Source organism: Lynx rufus, unplaced genomic scaffold (assembly GCF_022079265.1).
Source record: "Lynx rufus isolate CCGP_SWC_20201006 ecotype Redwood Valley unplaced genomic scaffold, mLynRuf1.p SCAF_22, whole genome shotgun sequence".
NCBI lineage: Eukaryota > Metazoa > Chordata > Mammalia > Carnivora > Felidae > Lynx > Lynx rufus.
In genome coordinates this window covers 17,407,936-17,428,692 of record NW_025814837.1, presented here as the reverse complement: position 1 = coordinate 17,428,692, position 20,757 = coordinate 17,407,936, and the positions used below count along the sequence as shown (strand labels likewise).

Genomic DNA, 20,757 nt, shown 5'->3' with positions numbered 1-20,757 from the left:
AGGAAAGCATTTTCTAGCTGCCCTTTGTTTTGGTGACACTCCCCCAGTTATACCTTAAATATAAATTGAGGGCAAGGAGTGGACAGAATGTCTCATGTTAATTTCCTAATAATCTGTTGACATTCGTGTTAGTTCTGCATCAGCTGCCATTCTTGTGGTTGAAAGTATCTCAAAGCTTTTCTTTCTTCCTCCTCTTTACCAGCCACAACTCCAGACTCATTCTGCTAGAATGAATTACTAATCCAACCTAGTCATTCCCTTGGGCAAAGCTATCAGTGGTGCCTTTGTGTATATAGATATAAAGGTAGAGAGTAATACAATATTTTAAGAATGCACTTTTCCACGTTTCTTCACCACTGGAACGAATTCATTTTGAGGTGGGTAGAAAATGCAAAGGTGTATGCAGGACAAAGTGGAGGGGGGTGGGACTTCCAGAATGACAGAGTAGAGAGTTCAGTGGACCTCTCTCCAACAAAACAGACTTTAACTGGTAAAGAATTTTTAATAATCATTTAAATTCTCTGGAAATTGTCCTAAGAGCTAACAAAGAAACATTTATTTAAGAAAATCTAAATATTCGGGTGCCTGGGTGGCTCAGTCATTTAAGCATCCAACTTTGCTTCAGGTCATGATCTCATGGTTCATGAGTTCAAGCTGCGCATCGGGCTCTCTGCTGTCAGCACAGAGCCCGCTTTGGGTCCTCTGTACCCCTCTCTCTTGGCCTCTCTCCTGGTTGTGTTCACTCTCTCTCAAAAATAAATGAACATTGAAAAAAAGAAAGTCTAAATATCAGTAAGAACGATAAGTCTGTGACATTTGAGCTCCATTACCCCCTCCACCCCAACTGATAGTGCAGAACCTGCTTAGGATTCTCTTTCTCCCTCTCTCTCTGCCACTTCCCCACTCATACACACTCTCTCTCCCCAAAATAAATAAATATTAAAAAAATGAAACTGCTTTTGAATGGTTCAAATGGTTGATTTAGCTGGCCAAAATAGTTGTTATAAATATGTGCAAAGAGCTAAAGGAAGCAATGCTTAATGAATTAAAGGAGGGTGTAATGATAAAGTCTTATCAAATGGAGAATATCAATGAAGAGAGAGAAATTCTTTAAAATAACCAAATGGAAATTCTGAAGTTGAAAAGTATAATTGAAATGAAAAATTCCCCAGGGATTCAGTCATAGCTTGGAGCCAGCAAAAGAGTCAGCAAACTTGATGGTAGATCAATAGAGATGATTCAGTCTGGAAAACAGGAAAAGAAGGAAGATAAATGTACAGAGCCTCAGAGAAATGTGAGATACCAAAGTGCACTGACATACACAGAAGGGGAGTACCAGACAGAGAGGAGAGAGGAGGGGCCAGAAAAAATAGTCAAAGAAATAATGGCAGAAAAACTCCTTGTATCTAATGAAAAACAATCTACACATCTAAGAAGTTTAATGAACTTCAAGCGGGATAAATCAAAGAGATCCATACTCAGGCAATGCATAGTTTAAGTGTTGAAAAACAAAGAAAAAATCTTGCAAGGGCAAAAGAACAATAACTCAGCCTATGCAAGGGAACCCATTAGAATGTTAACTGACTTCTCATCTGAAACAACAGAGGCTAGAAGGTAGTGGGACCACACATTCTAAGAACTGACAGGGAAAAATTGTCAACCAAGGGTTTTATATCCATCAAAATTATCTTTCAAAATTAAATAAAAATAAAAATATTCCCAGATTAACAAAAACAGAGAATTCGAGGCCAGCATACCTGCCTTACAAGAAATACAAAAGGAGGTTCTTCAAGGCTGAAAGCAGGTGACACGAGACAGTAGTTGGAATCCATGTGCAAAATACAGAGTGTTGGGGAAGGCAATCATGTAGGTGTTTTGGTCCGCTTGGGCTTCCATACCAGGATAGTACAGACTGTGTGGTTCAGACAACAGACATTTATTTTCTCACAGTTCTGGAGTCTAGCATTCTAAGATCAAGTGCTAGAAAATTGATTTCTGGTGAGTACTCTCTTTCTGGCTTGCAGACAGCTGCGTTTTCCTTGCAACCTCACATGGCCTTTCCTCTGTGTGTGGGCAGAAAGAATGAAAGAGAGAGAGAGAGAGAGAGAGAGAGAGATCTCTGGTATCTCTTCCTTTTCTTATAAGAACAGCAGTCCTATAGGATTAGAGCCCCACCCTTATGACCTCATTTAAGCTTAATTACCCTCTTAAAGGTCCTATATCCAAATACAATCACATCAGGGGTTAGAGCTTCAATGTATGAATTTGGGGGAACATAATTTATTCCCTAACAGTAAGTATTACAAAAGATAGTATAATTGCATATTTTTATCCTTTCTTGTCTTGACTGATTTTAAAAGAAATTGCACATGACTGTATATACACACACATATGTGTGTATATTGGGTGGGCCCATAACATACATAGAATATATGTACATACAGGTGTGTGTAAGTCTATAACATACAGAAATGTGATATGTTTAATAATAGTAGCACAAAGGAGATAGGACAAAGATAAGAATTAGAATAAGGAAATGACATCAAATCTATGGAAAGAAATGAAGAGAACCAGCAAAGATAAGGATACTCTCTACATATGTATGTTCTCTCTTCTGTTGGCTTCTTTAGAAGATACAGATTATATAAATAATTTTAACAACGTATTGTTGGGTTTTGACATATATAGACATAATATGTATGGCAGTAATACCACAGAAACAAAGAACGGAGTTACATAGGAGTAACTGGACCAGTTCACTGGAACTAAGTGAATATCAATCTGAAGGAGATTCTGATGAGATGTATTTTGTAAATTCTAGGGCAACCACTAAGACAATAACAAAAAATAATTATTCAGGTCATTAAAGGAAGTCAAATGCTATACTAGAAAATATCCATTTACTACAAAACAAGGCAATAAAGGGTGAATAGAGAAACAAAAAGATGTGAGACATAAAGAATACAAAATGCAAAATGGCAGAGGTAAATCCAACCATATCAACAACAACATTAATTGTGAGTGGATTCTATAACATGCCATATGCAAATTTTTACCCCCAATGGATCAAATGCCTAAATGTAAGAGCTAACAAAGCCTGTAAACCTCCTAGAAGAAAACATAGATGTAAATGTTTGTAACCTTAGGTTAGGCAATAGTTTCTTAGATTTGACACCAAAAGCACAGGCAACAAAAGGAAAAATAGATATTGGACTTTTAAAATAACTTGTTTCAAAGGACACCATCAAGAAAGTGAAAACACAACCCATAGAAGGAAAGTATTTGCAACTCATGTACCTGATAAGGCACAGATATACAGTATCAAGAAAGAACTCTTACAACACTATAATTAAAAGACAACCTAATGAAAAGATGGACAAAGGATTTGAATAGTTTTCCAAAGAAGATATACAGTGGACTAATAATCACATGAAAAAGTGTGCTGTATTGTTAGTTACTAGGTAAATGCAGATTAAAAGCACAATGAAATATCATTTCCTGGCCACTATAAAGGCACGCAGTAACAAATGTTGGGAAGGATGTGGAGAGATTTGAGCCCTCATACATTGCTAGTAGGAATGCACAATGATAAGACCATTTGGAAACAGTTTTGCTATTCCTCAAAAAGTTAAACCTAGAGTTCCCATGTGATCCAGGAAAGCCTACTCCTAGGTATATATATCCAAGGGAAGTAAAAACACAAAATCACATGGTAGCTTGTATATGAATGTCCATGGAAGCATTAGCCAAAGTAGCCAAGAAGTGGAAGCAACCTAAATGTTCAAGAGCTGATGAATAGATAAATAAAATGTACCATGTCCATATTATGGAATATTATTGGGAATAAAAGAATGAAGTATGGACACCTGCCACAACTTGCATGGACCTTGAAAGCGTGATGCTGAGTGAAAGAAGCTAGTCACAAAAGACCACATACCGTATGATTCCATTTATGTGGAATGTTGAGAACAGGCAAATTCATAGAGACAGAAAGTAGACGAGTGGTTGCTTAGGGCTGGGATGGAGGTGGGAGGGGGAGGTGGAGATGGGACAATGGGGGTTGCCTGCTAATGAGTATGGGGTTTCTTTTAGGGGGACAAAAATTATTTTAAAGTTAGATTGTGCTGACGGTCGCACAACCTTGTGAACATATTAAAAACATTAAATTGTATATTTAAATGGACAAATTACATTGTATATGAATTATATCTCAATAAATCCAACACATTAAAATGGGGTATTTCCTCTCCGGTCACCCATCAGCCTTATCCCTCTGTACATTTGCACCCATCTCTCCTGGTAGCTTATTTACAACAGTGATGAAACAACATGCATTAGAATTTTGGAGTTAAAGAAATTGAAATTACTTATTTTACGTCAACTGATCTGAGATCCAGGAGAATAAGTGAGAGCGAGGTAGTCGCAGGGTGATTGATGAGTAACACCATGTTTCTTGACTCCCAACCTGGCGTACTTAAGGAATTATATTCTCTGCCTTAACACCTGCAGTGCCTAGAGGTCCCAGGATCTCAAAAAGTATGAGGACAAGGCTTCCAAGACTGCAGTTTTTACACTGTAGGTCACACATTAGTGTATGGAGAAGTCATGTGAGTAGGGGCCAGCATTAAAGTGAAACAATAGACTAGAAATTATTAGAATGCATTATAAGCAGTCATGGAAAGAAATGTTTTGCAAAGTTATTGTTCATTGTTAGCTTATATTTTAATAAATATCTGTTTCTATATCTTTATCATCTGTCAATCTGTGTGTATATTGGGTTACAGTGTAAAATTATTTCTTAATGTGGATGTGGCTAAAAAAAAGTGAAAAGCTACTGTGTTAAGTAATCCTGGAGGATTTGTTTATGATTCTGAGCAGATGGTCACTTTTCTTTCATTCTGCTCTTTGCTTCTGGGGCTTCAGACTCTCAGATAGTTACTGCCTGAAATTGGAGCATTTGGGTGAATTTAGGATCCCTCTTTCACCTGGAAACCGTTGCTCGGTAAATTGTATCAATCTTCTGATAAATCCATTTCATCTGTGCTGTATACTTTGCGTAATTCCTTCCTAGACCTGTCCAAGGGACAGGAAACCACTCTGTCTTATCTTTTACACGTGATCTATAGGACAGGGGCAAGGACCAAAGGGCTTGAGGAACTCATCTAAGATGCACACTCTGTTTCATCTTTAACCCATAATCTTACCTTTACTCTTCTGCCTTAACCCCAGCAAGAAGGAGGGTAGGAAGGTAGAATTATTAACGCCCTGAGATTTGAGCTTAAAGTGGGTTTTGACTCAATGATTGCTCTCCTACCTAAGAGAATGCCAAAAAGCCCCAGAGCTTACTCCTGTGTTTATCTAGGTGCAAGGGGACAATCACCTACACTGAATGAAGTTGAAAAGAGCCACAGGATTGATTTAATTACAGTAGGAACTGTGCTTTTTTTTTTTTTTTAATTTTTTTTTTCAACGTTTATTTATTTTTGGGACAGAGAGAGACAGAGCATGAACGGGGGAGGGGCAGAGAGAGAGGGAGACACAGAATCGGAAACAGGCTCCAGGCTCTGAGCCATCAGCCCAGAGCCCGACGCGGGGCTCGAACTCACGGACCGCGAGATCGTGACCTGGCTGAAGTCGGACGCTTAACCGACTGCGCCACCCAGGCACCCCGGAACTGTGCTTTTTTAATACACTAATTGCATGACATTCAGTTGCACCTTTATGTGGTTTAATTTACCACATAAATTTACCATTAGTTTCTTTTTTGTTTGTTTATTTATTTTTGAGACAGAGAGAGAGGCAGCGTGCTAGCAGGGGAGGGGTAGAGGGAGAGAAGAAGGAGACACAGAATCCGAAGCAGGCTCCAGGCTCCGAACTGTCAGCACAGAGCCTGATGCGGGACTCGAACTCATGAGCCGTGTGATCACGACCTGAGCCGAAGTTGGATGCTTAGCCGACTGAGCCACCCAGGAGCCCCACCATTAGTTTCCTTAAAGGGACTCCATGATTGTGTTTTGTTTATAGGAACTGTGATCATTTAAAAAAAAAATTTTTTTTTAATGTTTATTTATTTTTGAGACAGAGAGAGACAGAACATGAGCGGGGAAGGGTCAGAGAGAGAGGGAGACACAGAATCCGAAGCAGCCTCCAGGCTCTGAGCTGTCAGCACAGAGCCTGATGCGGGGCTCGAACTTGTTAACCACGAGATCATGACCTGAGCCAAAGTCGGATGCTCAACCGACTGAGCCACCCAGGTGCCCCCAGAACTGTGATCATTTTTAATGCTTTGCCTATTAAAACATGGATTTCTGTAACAAACTTCAAACTCTGGCCATTCTTTTCCACTTAAAAAGATTACTGTTTTTAAATACATGCTATAATTCTTTGAACTGCAGTAGAGTATTATTCCATCTAGTTGGAATTTGGTTATCTGGCTCCTGTATCTGGAGGAAAAATGAGAACCAAGCAGTAAGATCCCTCAACGACTGTTGCCTCTGTAAAGTAAAAAACAAACAAAAGCACCTCCAAAAATGTGCACTAAAATCCTTGCATTTCACTACTAAAAGCATCCTGTAGGCCCCTCTTACCTATGCCTGTCTCTCTTTTTAAAAAATAATTGTACGAATTTGGTTGTTTTCTAAGCCAAACCCGTGGTGAACTAGAAACATGAAATTAGAAGGGAGGGAAAAATTGCTAAGGCAAACACACTAACAGTAAGGGAGGAAATGGAAAAGCAGACACGAAACTGAGGAAGAATAGCAGCTTGGGACCATTTAAATAAGAGCAAATAATCCTCAACTCAGGAGGTACTCAGAGTGTCACTATTAGAGTAAGTAAATGAGTATTATGATAATGGCTCTGGATCATGATGAAGGGGTGAAATTATGTCTGAATATCTGTTTCAGAAGGAAGAAGATCCATAATACATTTTAGTAAGAGTACTGTTTAGTGGGGCGCCTGGGTGGCTCAGTAGATTAAGTGCCCGACTCTTGATTTCAGCTCAGGTCGTGATCTCATGGCCCTGGGATTGAGCCCTGTGTCAGGCTCTGCGATGGGCATGAAACCTGCTTAAGATTCTCTCTCTCTCTGCCCTCACTCACTTGCATGTTTTCTCTCTCTCTCTCTCTCTCTCTCTCTCTCTATCAAAAAAAGTACTATTTAGTAAGAGTACTTTTACAATGAGAACATTTTGGTGATCACAGAGTCAGTTATGACTCTGTAGTTTCATGTAACAGAAAATGTAGCCTAAACCGGCTTAAGGCATAAAGAATTTAGTGGCTGTAATTGAACTGTCCAGGCATATTTGGTTTCAGGAACAGATTGATCCAGGGGCTCAAAAGATGTGGGTGGGATCTGTTTTTCTCCATCTTGCAAGTCCGCTGTCTTGTAGATTGGCTTCATTTTTAGGTCTCAGATGGTGGTAAGATGGTAGCTGGCACTTTTTAGGCATTGCTGAGGCCTGAATTGTGTCCTCCTCAAATTCATGTTTATGTCCTAACCCCCAGTGTGACTGACTGTATTTGGAGTAAGGAAGTAATTAAGGTTAAATGAGGTCAAAGGTTGGAACACTGATCTGAGAGGATTAGTGTCCTTCTGAGAAGGGACACCAGTGAGCTTTCACACGCCCTCTCTCTGCCACGTTAGAGCACAGCAGGGAGGGAGGGAGCTGTCTGAAAGCCAGGAAGAGAGTCTCCAGGAAGCGAATCTGCTGGCACCTTAATCTTGGACTTCCCAACCTCTAGCACAGTGAGAAAATAAATGTCTGTTGTTCAAGCCACCCAGCCTGTGGTATTTTGTTACGGCAGCCCAAAAGACTTGGACATTACTCCTTCCAGGTTCAAGTCTAGGGAGAAGAGCATGCATTTCTCCAAGCCAAATCTGGTTCTGATTGGATCACGTGCCCATTCCTGAACCAACCCCATGGCCGTGGAAATCTGTGCTCTGACTGGCCAAGCCTGAGTCTCCCCACATCCAGGGGTGGAGTAAGGGGAAGAGCCGCCCCCTCCCACTGCCCCAGCAAAATCAGGGTGCGTAACCAAAACAGGTGGCAGAACTGTGTGTCAGTAAAATGCTCAGCTCTCTGAGAAAACCTGGTTCCCCAAAGTGACCAGTCCAGAAGAGATCAGGAAGACGTCTGAGGTTTAAGGGTAGCATTTTTCTTCCTAAGAAGATGATACGTGACGTGAAAACTAATCAGCTACTGTGTATAAGGCAAGATCCCTTGTGTTAAATGATAAGAGTCTGGATTAAAAAATTAAAAAGGAACGTATCATCTCACTTATATTTTTGGTAGAGTTGGTTTGGAGCTCTGCTTCCAAAGGTCTACCAAAGTCATCTGAGCTCCCTGACTGCAAGGCAGACCACAGAAGAACGGTGCTGAGGGCTGCAGAGAGGGGCCGAGGAGAGGAACAGGTGCTCCCTGGCTTCCTGAGTGAATGTGTGTGGCCAGCCTCTGCCTGGTTCTGTCTGTGGTTCAAAGTTGTGGCTCAAGTGGAGGGAAAGGCTCACACAGTGAGGCAGAGGGAGAGGTACATCGTGCACCCTAGTCCCACTCCAGTGACGGAGGCAGCACTGTTCAGGCTTTGGAACTCAAGCAGGGGTATGTGGTGGGGGGGGGCGGGGAGCAAATCACCTGAAGTCCTATGTCAGGGGACCTTGCCCGAGCACACCCAGCTCTGAGAAGCCCACCTGCTCTTTCCCAAGTTTTTCAGGAAAATGCACCATCCACAACATTCCCGGCATGGTATAAGCAATACACCCCGAAGCTCGTTGTTCTATTTGGACCACTGGGTTCTGGAAGAATTCCATTTGTGATGTCTCTCTTCTCTTGCTCTTCCCTTTTTCTAACTGCTATTGTGATCTTTTTAAAATTTTCCCTCGGGGGCAGCTTTGAGGTAAGTGGCTGAAGCTTGGACTCACTGAAATCTGAGCTTAGTCTAGCAGCAAGGTCTAACCCAGTGTTTTAATTTGTGTGGCTTTTTATTTTTGTTTTTGTTTTGTTTTTGTTTTTGTGTTTTTAAGACGAAACTGATTGCTTGGCCACTGAATTTTAGAATAGAATTAACATGACCCCAAATACCACATCAGATGGTCCAATATATGCTAGCCAAAAAATGTTCCTAAGACTTTAAAAATCTTCTTGAAAAGGAGCTTGAAAACCCTTCTAAGCTGTTCTTGCCAACCATGCTTCTGCATTCATGTTTCGCATTAACTTAATTTGGTCCAGACTTGCCTAAGCACAGTGCCATATTCTTCTTGTCTTAATTTCGACTCACGCAAGTGCCCTGCTGTTTTCTTTTTCGTAGGTGAAAGTCACATCATAGATAGGAGACCACATTGGAGAACTGCCTATTTGTATTTCAGACATGTGTTTACACTAATGCCTGGTTCAGTTCTTTATCTTCAACTACAGCATACAACTGTAGTTCTCTCAGTTAACTTGGTCCATTTGGGGAGGTTTACTCTCTGCCTTTTCCTCCTCCCACCACATCCCCCCTCTTTCCCTCCCCACCCCCACACTCCTCATTCCTGCTTTCCTCACCTTCATTTTTCTCTCCCTGCTCCTTCTCCTTCCCCTCCTTTTCTGGTACAGCTTGCTGGGCAGCAGCTTGTCAGCACTTAGAGGCTAGGAGGGGGCGTCTGGGTGGGTGGCTCAGTCGGTTAAGCGTCCGACTTTGGCTCAGGTCATGATTTCATGGTTTGTGAGTTTGAGCCCTGCATCAGGCTGTCTGCTGTCAGTGCTGAGCCTGCTTCACATCCTCTCTCTCCCGCTCTCTGCACCTACCCTACTCATGTATGCACGCTCTGTCTCAAAAATAAACATTAAAAAAAAAAAACAATAGAGTGGGTTGCAGAAATAAATGGTCTGACCATGGATAGGAGCTGAGGGTGTGCCAAGTGCAGCTGTCCCCAAATTTCAACCACACTGACCCAACCCAGGGCCTGGAACTGTCCCCATTGGAGATTGCTGTAATCCTTGGGTTGTGGTGACTGGTCTTTCCATAGAAAATGCCTCTAAATAGGTTGCCAGTGCAAGATTAACCTCCTACCTGTCAGCATAGTCCCATGAATCAGACAAACCAGCCAAGAGAAATGGCACCAACTATTGGCGAATGGTGCTGTAGGGAAGGTCAATGGCCTGGGATGCTCCCAGGAGACCCCTCCCAGCCTTTCCAAGAGGGGAAACAAAACCCTAGGGCTGGGCATGGGGAGTGATCTGAAGCCACGTTCTGTGCAATTTGGTCTTGAACTGGCCCTTCACTTTGTAATTCAGGTTTTGTCTGGGAGAATAGTGAGGTGGTTGGTTGGAAGAAACCTTAGATCTTCTGTAGATTTAATCTGCCCTATGCCCAGGTAACCAGAGAGGTGAGTGGTAGTGGCAGCATGTGCTGTGGAACTGACTGTTGGCTTTGTGGCTTTGACCGGGGAAGGAGCCAGTCTGCTTTTCCAGAAGGTGTTTTTCTGTTTTCCAACAGAAGGAAAGGCTCCAAAGTCATGGGCAGGAAGAGCATCCCGGAAACAGTAAGGGGCGATGTTTACCTTGTGATTTACATGCTGTCTGTAGAGCCTCGCCTCACCTGATGAGCTAATTTACTGATGGAGAAGAGGATGGCGTTACTCATACAACACCTGTCTCGTGGCGGTGTTGTGAGATTCAGTAAGGGAATGCATGCTGAGAAACTATACAGAGTGGACCTCAGGAAGATTTCAATAGTTACTTACTCTTTCATTTAACAGATATCTGTTTGGCATATACTAGGGACCAGGGCTGTGTGTGATGTTGGAAGACACTGGGGAATACAGCAGACATTCTTATCCCTTTGGAGCTTGACTGTCATTATTTTTTTTGCTCTTTGGGAGTAAAAAGGTCTTAAAGCTGAAACAGGAGTAGACAAGAGGTAAAATACTCCCAGAAACTCCAAAGGACCTGGACCAACACAAAGAGCAGAGTGAAAGTGTTCGTAAGACATTATAGTATTTCCAAGAGTAAAGAGGGGCTGCCAATGTTGAGGTTTGGGTTTGGGATTTGGCAGCTGTCACTGACGGCTGGACCGAAACGAGACATGAGATGCCAGATGGAGTAATTCACCATTTAAAACCATGTGCCTTGCGTTTAAGGCTGGGTCTTTGTTTTCACTTCTGGAGTGTAACTGTGTCTCCTGAGGCTCCCTGGACAACCTCTGTGGCCGTCGGAGCCAGGGGCGATGTCCCCCACATTATGCTGGCCGGAGGTGCCACCACTGTGCTGCCCCAAATGCCTGTGTGGGTTTCTGCATTCTCTTTCCTGTAAGACGGAAATAGCAGAAAGAGCAGTAAGAGAACCAATAGGATGTATGCGTGTGTGTGTATATAGAGAGAGATTTATTTTAAGGAAGTGGCATTATTATGGGGGCTGGTGGGTCTGAGATCTGCAGGGCAGGCTGGCGGGCTGGAGTCCTAGGGACGAGCTGATAGGGTAGCTCAAGTCCAAAGGCAGATCTCCTCCTTTGGGAAACTTTCTCTTAAGGCTTTCAACTGATTGGATGAGGTATCTGCTTTACCCAAAGTCAACTTAATTAAATATTAGTCACATCTTAAAAAAAAAAAAACTTTCACAGCCACATCTACCTTGGTGCTTGCCAAACATCTGAGCCTCATAGCATAGCCAAGTTGACATTTAAAAATGAACCATTGCAGGGGCACCTGAGCAGTTCAATCTGTCGAGTGTCCGACTCTTGGTTTCAGCTCAGGTCACGATCCTAGGGCCGTGGGATCTCTAAAGTAATAATAATAATAATAATAATAATAATAATAATAAAATATATACTCACCTTTTATTTTTGTTTTTATTTTTTTTAACATGTCTATTTTTGAGAGAGAGAGCATGTGCGCACCAGCAGGGGAGGGGCAGAGAGAGAGAGAGAATCCCAAGCAGGATTCTGTCAGCACAGAGCCCAACACAGGGCTTGAACCCAGGAACCGCGAGGTCCTGACCTAGGCTGAAGTGAAGAGTCACTCAAATGACTGAGACACCGGGTGCCCCCACTCACCTTAAAAAAAAAAAATTAATGATCATAGAACCTAAGAACATCTCAATAATGTGCCCCTTGGTAGGGACGTGATCTCTGTAGGCAGGCCCTGGGGAACATGGGGCCGGGAAAGAAGGCTGAGCCAGATGGCAGTAGACGTGAGTCCTTGCCTGCAGTCTGCCAAGAGCCAGCTGAAGGGCATTAGGCACGTTTCCTCATTTCTTTTACAGTTTCTTAGCAGTGGTGGGGGTGGGGGAGGTGCTTCATACTATGTCAATAATTCCCTGGCCTCTCTTCTGGATGTTTAGCTCTCTGAGGTCAGGGCATGTGTGTCTTTCCTAATTACCTCCACCCTAACACCTCGTCCCAGTGCCATTGAACACGTTGGCCTTTGATCAGAGTCTGCTGGAGGGATGAAACAAAGTAGGAGGGTAGAATGGTGGTGAACGCTCTGGGTCTGCCTCTACCTAGCCGTGCCTGTCTGAATAAGTCACATAACTGGAACTTGCGTTTGGGTCTCTCTGACCCTCTGTCATGCTCTTATCCAGGCCCTGCTGCCCTGGGTCTGACTGACACCTTTTTATCCAGCCTGCCAGTGTTCAGTCCTTGGCTCCTACCAAACGCCTTGCAGCCCAGTGACGGGGCAGTGTGAATGCCAGCCGGGGATTACAGGACAGCGCTGTGACAGGTGTCTCTCAGGAGCCTCTGATTTCCCCCACTGTCAAGGTAAGGAAGACGGCAGAATGCCAGACGTCGGGTTCCTCTCTGAAATGTGTGTGGCCAGACTCCCAGACAAGCCCAGGAGATCCGCCACTGGTCACCTCTACACACTTGACCCTAATCTGCCTGGTTCTTCCCCAATTCGAGTCCACTGAAAATGCAGGTATCTTCACGCCAGTCAGAGTGGCCAAAATGAACAAATCAGGAGACTATAGATGCTGCAGAGGATGTGGAGAAACGGGAACCCTCTTGCACTGTTGGTGGGAATGCAAATTGGTGCAGCCACTCTGGAAAGCAGTGTGGAGGTTCCTCAAAAAATTAAAAATAGACCTACTCTATGACCCAGCAGTAGCACTGCTAGGAATTTACCCAAAGGATACAGGAGTGCTGATGCATAGGAGCACTTGTACCCCAATGTTTATAGCAGCACTCTCAACAATAGCCAAATTATGGAAAGAGCCTAAATGTCCATCAACTGATGAAAGGATAAAGAAATTGTGGTTTATATACACAATGGAGTACTACGTGGCAATGAGAAAGAACGAAATATGGCCCTTTGTAGCAACGTGGATGGAACTGGAGAGTGTGATGCTAAGTGAAATAAGCCATAGAGAGAAAGACAGATACCATATGGTTTCACTCTTATGTGGATCCTGAGAAACTTAACAGAAACCCATGGGGGAGGGGAAGGAAAAAAAAAAAAAAAGAGGTTAGAGTGGAAGAGAGCCAAAGCATAAGAGACTGTTAAAAACTGAGAACAAACTGAGGGTTGATGGGGGGTGGGAGGGAGGGGAGGATGCGTGATGGGTATTGAGGAGGGCACCTTTTGGGATGAGCACTGGGTTTGTATGGAAACCAATTTGACAATAAACTTCATATATTGAAAAAAAAAAGAAAATGCAGGTATCTGATGTACATCCTCAAAGGAATCCAGAATTGCTTTGTTCCTAGGAAAAAAATTATTTTAATTCCATGTGTTATGAATTTGTATTTCTTGATTTACACGTAAATTCTCCGTGTCGAGCAGTGTGGCAAAGGTGACCCCTTTTAGCTGCAACAAGTGTTCCTTGACCCCTTCCCAAGGCATCCTGCCTTCCCTCTGGTTCCAGGTCCGCAGCACTTACGCCGGCTGCCCTGTAGTCCCCTGAGGGGTGATTCCAGTGGGTCCCCTTGCTGGCAGGCAGAGCAGGCTTTGCTATGCTTCTGCCCCTGTCTCCTTGCTGCCCCTGGCCTCCTGGGGGATTGTCGTCACACAGCATAGGTGCGAGGGGAGAGGGGGTGACCTAGAGTCTAATGAGTTTGGAAAGAGTGAGCCAAGGGGAAACACTGTTACTGTCACAGGTCATCCCCACTACTCACCCCTTGCTGATGAGGAGACGTGGAGAGTCCTCCGTGCTCTGTGGCAGAGGGCACAGAAGGAAGACGCCTGTGCCCTTGGGGGTGTACCGCCTCCAGTGGTGAGGAGCTCCCGCCTGCCTGCTGCTTTAGAGGCCCCTCTTCCTGTTGAGAAGAGGTGTTGGAGGGAGTCCGCACCAGACTTTCCCCTTGCAGAATGGTTTTCTCTACTTCCTGCTCTTGGTAGCGCTTCGAGCTCTGCATTCACCTCCAGCTTGATTCCCTAGAAACTTACTCACCAGACTCCTCAAGACACCAGGTTTTCTTGCTGGTAGAAATTGTAACCAGTAGTCAGAGGGGGCAGTTCACTTTCGAGAAGCCCTGAAGGTCCCCAGAGTGCAAGGCTTTCCTGGTGTGTCTGCTCACCTCCCCGGGGGTCAGGAGTGGAAGGAAGCGTTGTGGCAGCCGGGCATAGGGGCGGGGCAGACACAATAATTCCTCCAGAGCCAGATGGCAGCCATGGTCAGCCTGGGCAGGAGCCACAAGCAGGGCACGGCCAGGCTGAACAAGAGCAAAGAGCAGGAAGAGCGTGTTCACTCCTACAGAGGAATGTGAGGGAACATCAAAACAAAAAAGAGAGACACACATGAAATCATCAAGGGACAAGCCAAGGGAAACAGCCGAAGAGGAGACAAAGGCAAAATGTCTAAGAGAACACTTCACAAGAAAACAAGATCCTATTATGAAGTTATTTAAATTATTGGCAAAGCCAGGCTCAGGGCAGGCTTACCTAAACTCTCTTCATTTCTAGTGCTGTGTAATAATAATACTGAGACATTGCAAGATCCCGCTTTATTGAAGGCAGATTATACGGGGCCTGTAATACTATTGACTAAGGCAGGAAGGCAAACTAATTCGTTTTAGAAATAATTTTAGTGCAGATGGGGAACAAGGGGATTGTGATAGTTAAAGAATTAAGTCTTAGTTGACTAAAAAATGTACTTAAAAGATTCTGTGACTTCTATTTAATGGACAATTAACAAGTCTCTTGGTACAATATTGCCCTCTTCTGGACAATCCTAAAAATGTTCAAAATTCTAGAATCTCTTTTCCCTAATCTCCATCATCAGTCAGAAATGAACTTGGAGTAGTAGGCAGGGAATGGAATTAAGTGGCAAAAGGGGTGACGTGGGGAGTTAAGGACCACAAAGGTTATTTGGGTGTGCCTTTTTCTGAATTACATGCAAAGTCCTTGCCACCCATCTATCAAAAAATACAAATGTAGATGCATTATTTTTTTTTAAGTAAAACGTTTAAAACTCATAACATCAAACTAAACCAAGAGACAGACAGATATAAAAACACCAAGCGTTTAAATATTTCTAGGGGCCTCTGGGTGGCTCAGGTAGTTAGTTAAGTGTCCAACTCCCGATTTTGGCTCAGGTCAAGATCTCAGAGTCGAGGAATGGAGCCCCACGTTGGGCTGAGTGTGGAGCCTGCTTAAGATTCTCTGTCTCCTCATCCCCAAAGGCAAAGGAATTAAAAGCAAAAATGAACTACTGGGACCTTATGAAGATAAAAAGCTTCTACACAGCAAAGGAAACAACCAACAAAACGAAAAGGCAACCAAAGGAATGGGAAAAGATATTTGCAAATGACATATCGGACAAAGGGCTAGTATCCAGAATCTATGAAGAGCCCACCAAACTCCACACCCGAAAAACAAATAACCCAGTGAAGAAATGGGCAGAAAACATGAATAGACACTTCTCTAAAGAAGACATCTAGATGGCCAACAGGCACATGAAAAGATGCTCAATGTCGCTCCTCATCAGGGAAATACAAATCAAAACCACACTCAGATATCACCTCACACCAGTCAGACTGGCCAAAATGAACAAATCAGGAGACTATAGATGCTGCAGAGGATGTGGAGAAACGGGAACCCTCTTGCACTGTTGGTGGGAATGCAAATTGGTGCAGCCGCTCTGGAAAACAGTGTGGAGGTTCCTCAAAAAAGTAAAAACAGACCTACCCTATGACCCAGCAGTAGCACTGCTAGGAATTTACCCAAGGGATACAGGAGTACTGATGCATAGGGGCATTTGTACCCCAATGTTTATAGCAGCACTCTCAACAATAGCCAAATTATGGAAAGAGCCTAAATGTCCATCAACTGATGAAAGGATAAAGAAATTGTGGTTTATATACACAATGGAGTACTACGTGGCAATGAGAAAGAATGAAATATGGCCCTTTGTAGCAACATGGATGGAACTGGAGAGTGTGATGCTAAGTGAAATAAGCCATACAGAGAAAGACAGATATCATATGCTTTCACTCTTTTTTTTTTAATTTTTTTTTAATGTTTATTTATTTTTGAGACAGAGAGAGACAGAGCATGAATGGGAGAGGGTCAGAGAGAGAGGGAGACACAGAATCTGAAGCAGGCTCCAGGCTCTGAGCTGTCAGCACAGAGCCCGACGCGGGGCTCGAACTCACGGACCGTGAGATCATGACCTGAGCCGACGTCGGACGCTTAACCGACTGAGCCACCCAGGCGCCCCATATGCTTTCACTCTTATGTGGATCCTGAGAAACTTAACAGAAACCCATGGGGGAGGGGAAGGAAAAAAAAAAGAGGTTAGAGTGGGAGAGAGCCAAAGCATAAGAGACTCTTAAAAACTGAGAACAAGGGGCGCCTGGGTAGCGCAGTCGGTTAAGCATCCGACTTCAGCCAGGTCACGATCTCGCGGTCTGGGAGTTCGAGCCCCGCGTCAGGCTCTGGGCTGATGGCTCAGAGCCTGGAGCCTGTTTCCGATTCTGTGTCTCCCTCTCTCTCTGCCCCTCCCCTGTTCATGCTCTGTCTCTCTCTGTCCCAAAAATAAATAAACGTTGAAAAAAAAACTGAGAACAAACTGAGGGTTGATGGGGGTGGGTGGGTGGGTGGGAGGGAGGGGAGGGTGGGTGATGGGTATTGAGGAGGGCACCTTTTGGGATGAGCATTGGGTGTTGTATGGAAACCAATTTGACAATAAATTTCATACATTGAAAAAAAAATTTTTTTTAAATAAAAAACAGGAAAAAAAAAGATTCTCTGTCTCTGCCACCCTCCCCCACTCATGCTGTCTGTAAAAAAAAAAAAAAAAAAAAATTAAATAAAAATCTTTCTAAATCACATATAGGCTCCAGCGGTGCCTGTAACCCAGCTGGTACCCTGGACTCCAGTTTGGTAAGTAGAGGATTATAAAAGGGTTACAATTCTAACATGCATTTTGATATATATTACAGACTAACACATTTGGGAGCTTCCTCAAGTTAAAAGTAAATTAAAATAAGATCTGAGGGGGCGTCTGGGTGGCTCAGTGGGTTAAACATCTGACTTTGGCTCAGGTCATGATCTCACAATTCGTGAGTCCGAGCCCCACGTTGGGCTCCGCCCTGTGCAGACAGCTCAGAGCTGGAGCCTGCTTCGGATTTTGTGTCTCCCTGTCTCTCTGCGCCTCCCCTGCTCATGCTCTGTCTCTCTCAACAATAAATAAACATTTAAAAAAATTATAAAAATAAAATAAGATCTGAAACCAAATTGCTTAAAAGGTCATTGCTCTTGTTCAGAGTGCATATGTAATCATGTTTCTTTTTTTCAAAAACAGAAGAATAAGGCTTATTTTAACTTTTAATTCCAGAGCCCTAGTGTTTGATTCCTACTGTAGGTGACTCTGAGGGCATTGCCACCAGGGGCCCCTGCACATAAGCCTTAAATAGATAATTAAAATTAAGAAAAACTAAGGCTAAGTGCACAATAAATAAAGCTGTGTATGAAATAATTGCAATTTATTTGCTTTTGCTCCAATCAGATACTATGGTATTTCTCAGTGCTTTAGAAATGATCTGTCTTAGCAACAAAGCCTGAAGATGGTGAACCTCCAGGCACCCGAGGGACAGACGGAGAGAGGTTTTGCATCCTTACAGTGAGGCAGTGACCTTTGCATATTACACAAGTACTTTCAGATAAACATAATTCTCTACTGATTCTCAGTATGTTAAATATTGAGATAATCTTCCATGTAGATGAATAGTTCCTGCTGTCACAGAACCAACAGGTAATGACGACTCTAAGTAAAAGTGATTTTTAAATATTTCTTTTCCTGTTTTTTCCAGTTTTATTTTTACCACAACGGATTATGTGTAGAAAAAAAAGAAATGAATAATAAAAGAAGAGCCATGAGCAGTCAGTTGAAATCAACCCAGTACTTTTATTCCCTCTGGATACACTTCATTTACTTTTCGCAGTCAAAATATAATTCTGTGACAAACTTTGTTCAGAACATATGTTTGAAAACATGTCTTAATTCTGAGATGTCAAGTGTTGGCTTGATTTTCTTTCAAAGGGATACTGCCAGTGCAAGCTTCATGTTGAAAGTCCTTCATGCAGCATCTGCAAACCATCATATTGGAATCTGGCCAAAGAAAACCCCAGCGGATGTTCAGGTGAGGTTTTTACACAGAATAATTTACTATATCGCCACCTCCTCTTAATTTTCTCTACTTCAGTGACTAAACCCACAAAAGAGCTATTTATTTAATAAGTTCAATTTGTCTGAAATTCTGTGTAAATATTTTGATGTTTTCCCCCTACTTTTGGCAGAATTTCTATCATTTTGAAAATCCCAGCAAGGGATTTATATCCTGTTTCCATATGTATTCTATTGATACATGGTTGATATTGCCTTGTTTTTATAACCTCTCTTTCTTTTTTTTTTTTATTTTTTATTTTTTTTTTTTAAATTTTTTTTTTCAACGTTTATTTATTTTTGGGACAGAGAGAGACAGAGCATGAACGGGGGAGGGGCAGAGAGAGAGGGAGACACAGAATCGGAAACAGGCTCCAGGCTCCGAGCCATCAGCCCAGAGCCTGACGTGGGGCTCGAACTCACGGACTGTGAGATCGTGACCTGGCTGAAGTCGGACGCTTAACCGACTGCGCCACCCAGGTGCCCCTAACCTCTCTTTCTTGTTTGATTTTAGTTTCATTTTATGCTTAGATTGAAGCCAGGGACAGGAACTTAAAGACACTAAACTAAAGGTGGCTAAGTGGAGTGAATATGTCCTTAACTAGAGTTTGTTCTCATGGAAGCGTGTCAATAGTGTTCTTGACGTCAGACTCATTAAAAAAACCCCTGATGTTGCAGCCTTTGTCTTAGAGTGGTCACATACTGGCCATTACTCCTTGTAGGTGGATGGTATTGATCTGGTGTTTCTGCTGACCCCAGAAAGCAGTCCCGTTTTAGGCGTCAGTGGAGCAGACTGGAATTCTGCTGAAATGTGCCCAAAAGTGACCACACATGTAGTGTTGCTGCTGGGTCATGTTTCTAGAGCCAAGGGCTGTCCTTCGTGCAACCTTGGTCCAAGGATGCTGTCTTTTCTTCACAGAATGCCAGTGCCACGTGGCGGGAACAGTGAGCGGAATTGGAGAGTGTGGGCAGGTAACATGGGCCGATTGTTCGTATACCAGTGGAATAGTAGAGCAGTTGACGTTGGGATTTCTCGGGGAGGGTATTAGTGCCTCTGTAATTGTACAGGGCATGCTAATCTCTCTGGATGTTTTCAGATCCCCGCCATCCTGGTTCATGTTATACAGTGAGGCAGTTTTAAATCTTGAAGATTAGCAAATTGTATGACCTTATCAAATTTTGTTACCTTGTTTATTCTGCAGCAGGATGGTGACTGTTACTGCAAGTCTCATGTCAATGGCGATTCCTGTGACACGTGTGAAGATGGATATTATGCTTTGGAAAAGAGCAATTACTTTGGGTGTCAAGGTAAATACTTCCAGTGGGTCCTGAGAGAAGCCAGTGTTGATGGGCAAAGACTGTCTGGATCATCTTTCTTCTGAGTTCCTTGTCTTCATGCGGTCTTTCTGATGGGATGGGACTAAAAAATTCTGTCTAGGGAATTGGGCCAAATACTCAGTTGAAACTAGTAATAAATTGCAACTGGGGCCGCTTCCACTTCACTTCTACCAGCATGGTGTCGGTTTAATTATAGAAAACACAATTGGGATGAATGGGGATTCATCTGTTAATTTCATAAATAACATCAAGACTTTGTCATTTTGAAGATATTTTTTGTATTATCAAAACAGCTCACACCAGATTTTAGAGACAATATTGTGTTAAATAATACACCTCAAAGAGTGTGGCCCCACAGGCTGCCGTTGTCTCTCGCCCACAGACTCTCATTAGCAGACGTTGTTTATAAGGGCACCGTGTTGCTGAATCACGTTTAGCTCCTGGGCTCCTGTCCCCTTCCACCAGACAGCGATGTCGGAGCTGACCTTACAAGTGGACTTACAAGTAGACTTTTGGGGGCACCTCCCATCTCAGTTTGGGGGGTGCCTATATGTTTCTAACATCTGCTGGATATGAGATGTGGCAGGGGTAGGAAGCAGCCTGATCTTACTGATTGCCACTTCTCAGAGAAGGAGGGAGAGCTTCAAGGCGGAGATGCTTTGATGGGTCACCGCTGTTGTTTTCTGACCTTTAGGGTGTCAGTGTGACATCGGTGGAGCGATCACCCCCATGTGCAGTGGGCCCTCAGGAGGATGCCGTTGCCGAGAGCATGTGGTGGGGAAGGCGTGCCAGCGGTGAGTCTTCAGGGAGGTCTCCTCCCGTACTGATGTGGAAGACTCTCA

At 43.3% G+C, this 20,757-nt stretch overlaps 1 protein-coding gene across 1 annotated transcript in view; it reads left to right on the top strand.

Moving 5' to 3' along the window:
- LAMA3 (laminin subunit alpha 3) overlaps positions 1–20,757 on the top strand; it is a 274,852-nt gene that overhangs the window by 107,412 nt on the left and 146,683 nt on the right. The window contains exons 13-18 of the mRNA XM_047087081.1: positions 12,597–12,734; positions 17,249–17,295; positions 18,455–18,554; positions 19,497–19,549; positions 19,780–19,885; positions 20,610–20,709. Coding sequence (XP_046943037.1) covers positions 12,597–12,734; positions 17,249–17,295; positions 18,455–18,554; positions 19,497–19,549; positions 19,780–19,885; positions 20,610–20,709 — 544 coding nt within the window. The remainder of the gene's footprint in view (positions 1–12,596; positions 12,735–17,248; positions 17,296–18,454; positions 18,555–19,496; positions 19,550–19,779; positions 19,886–20,609; positions 20,710–20,757) is intronic.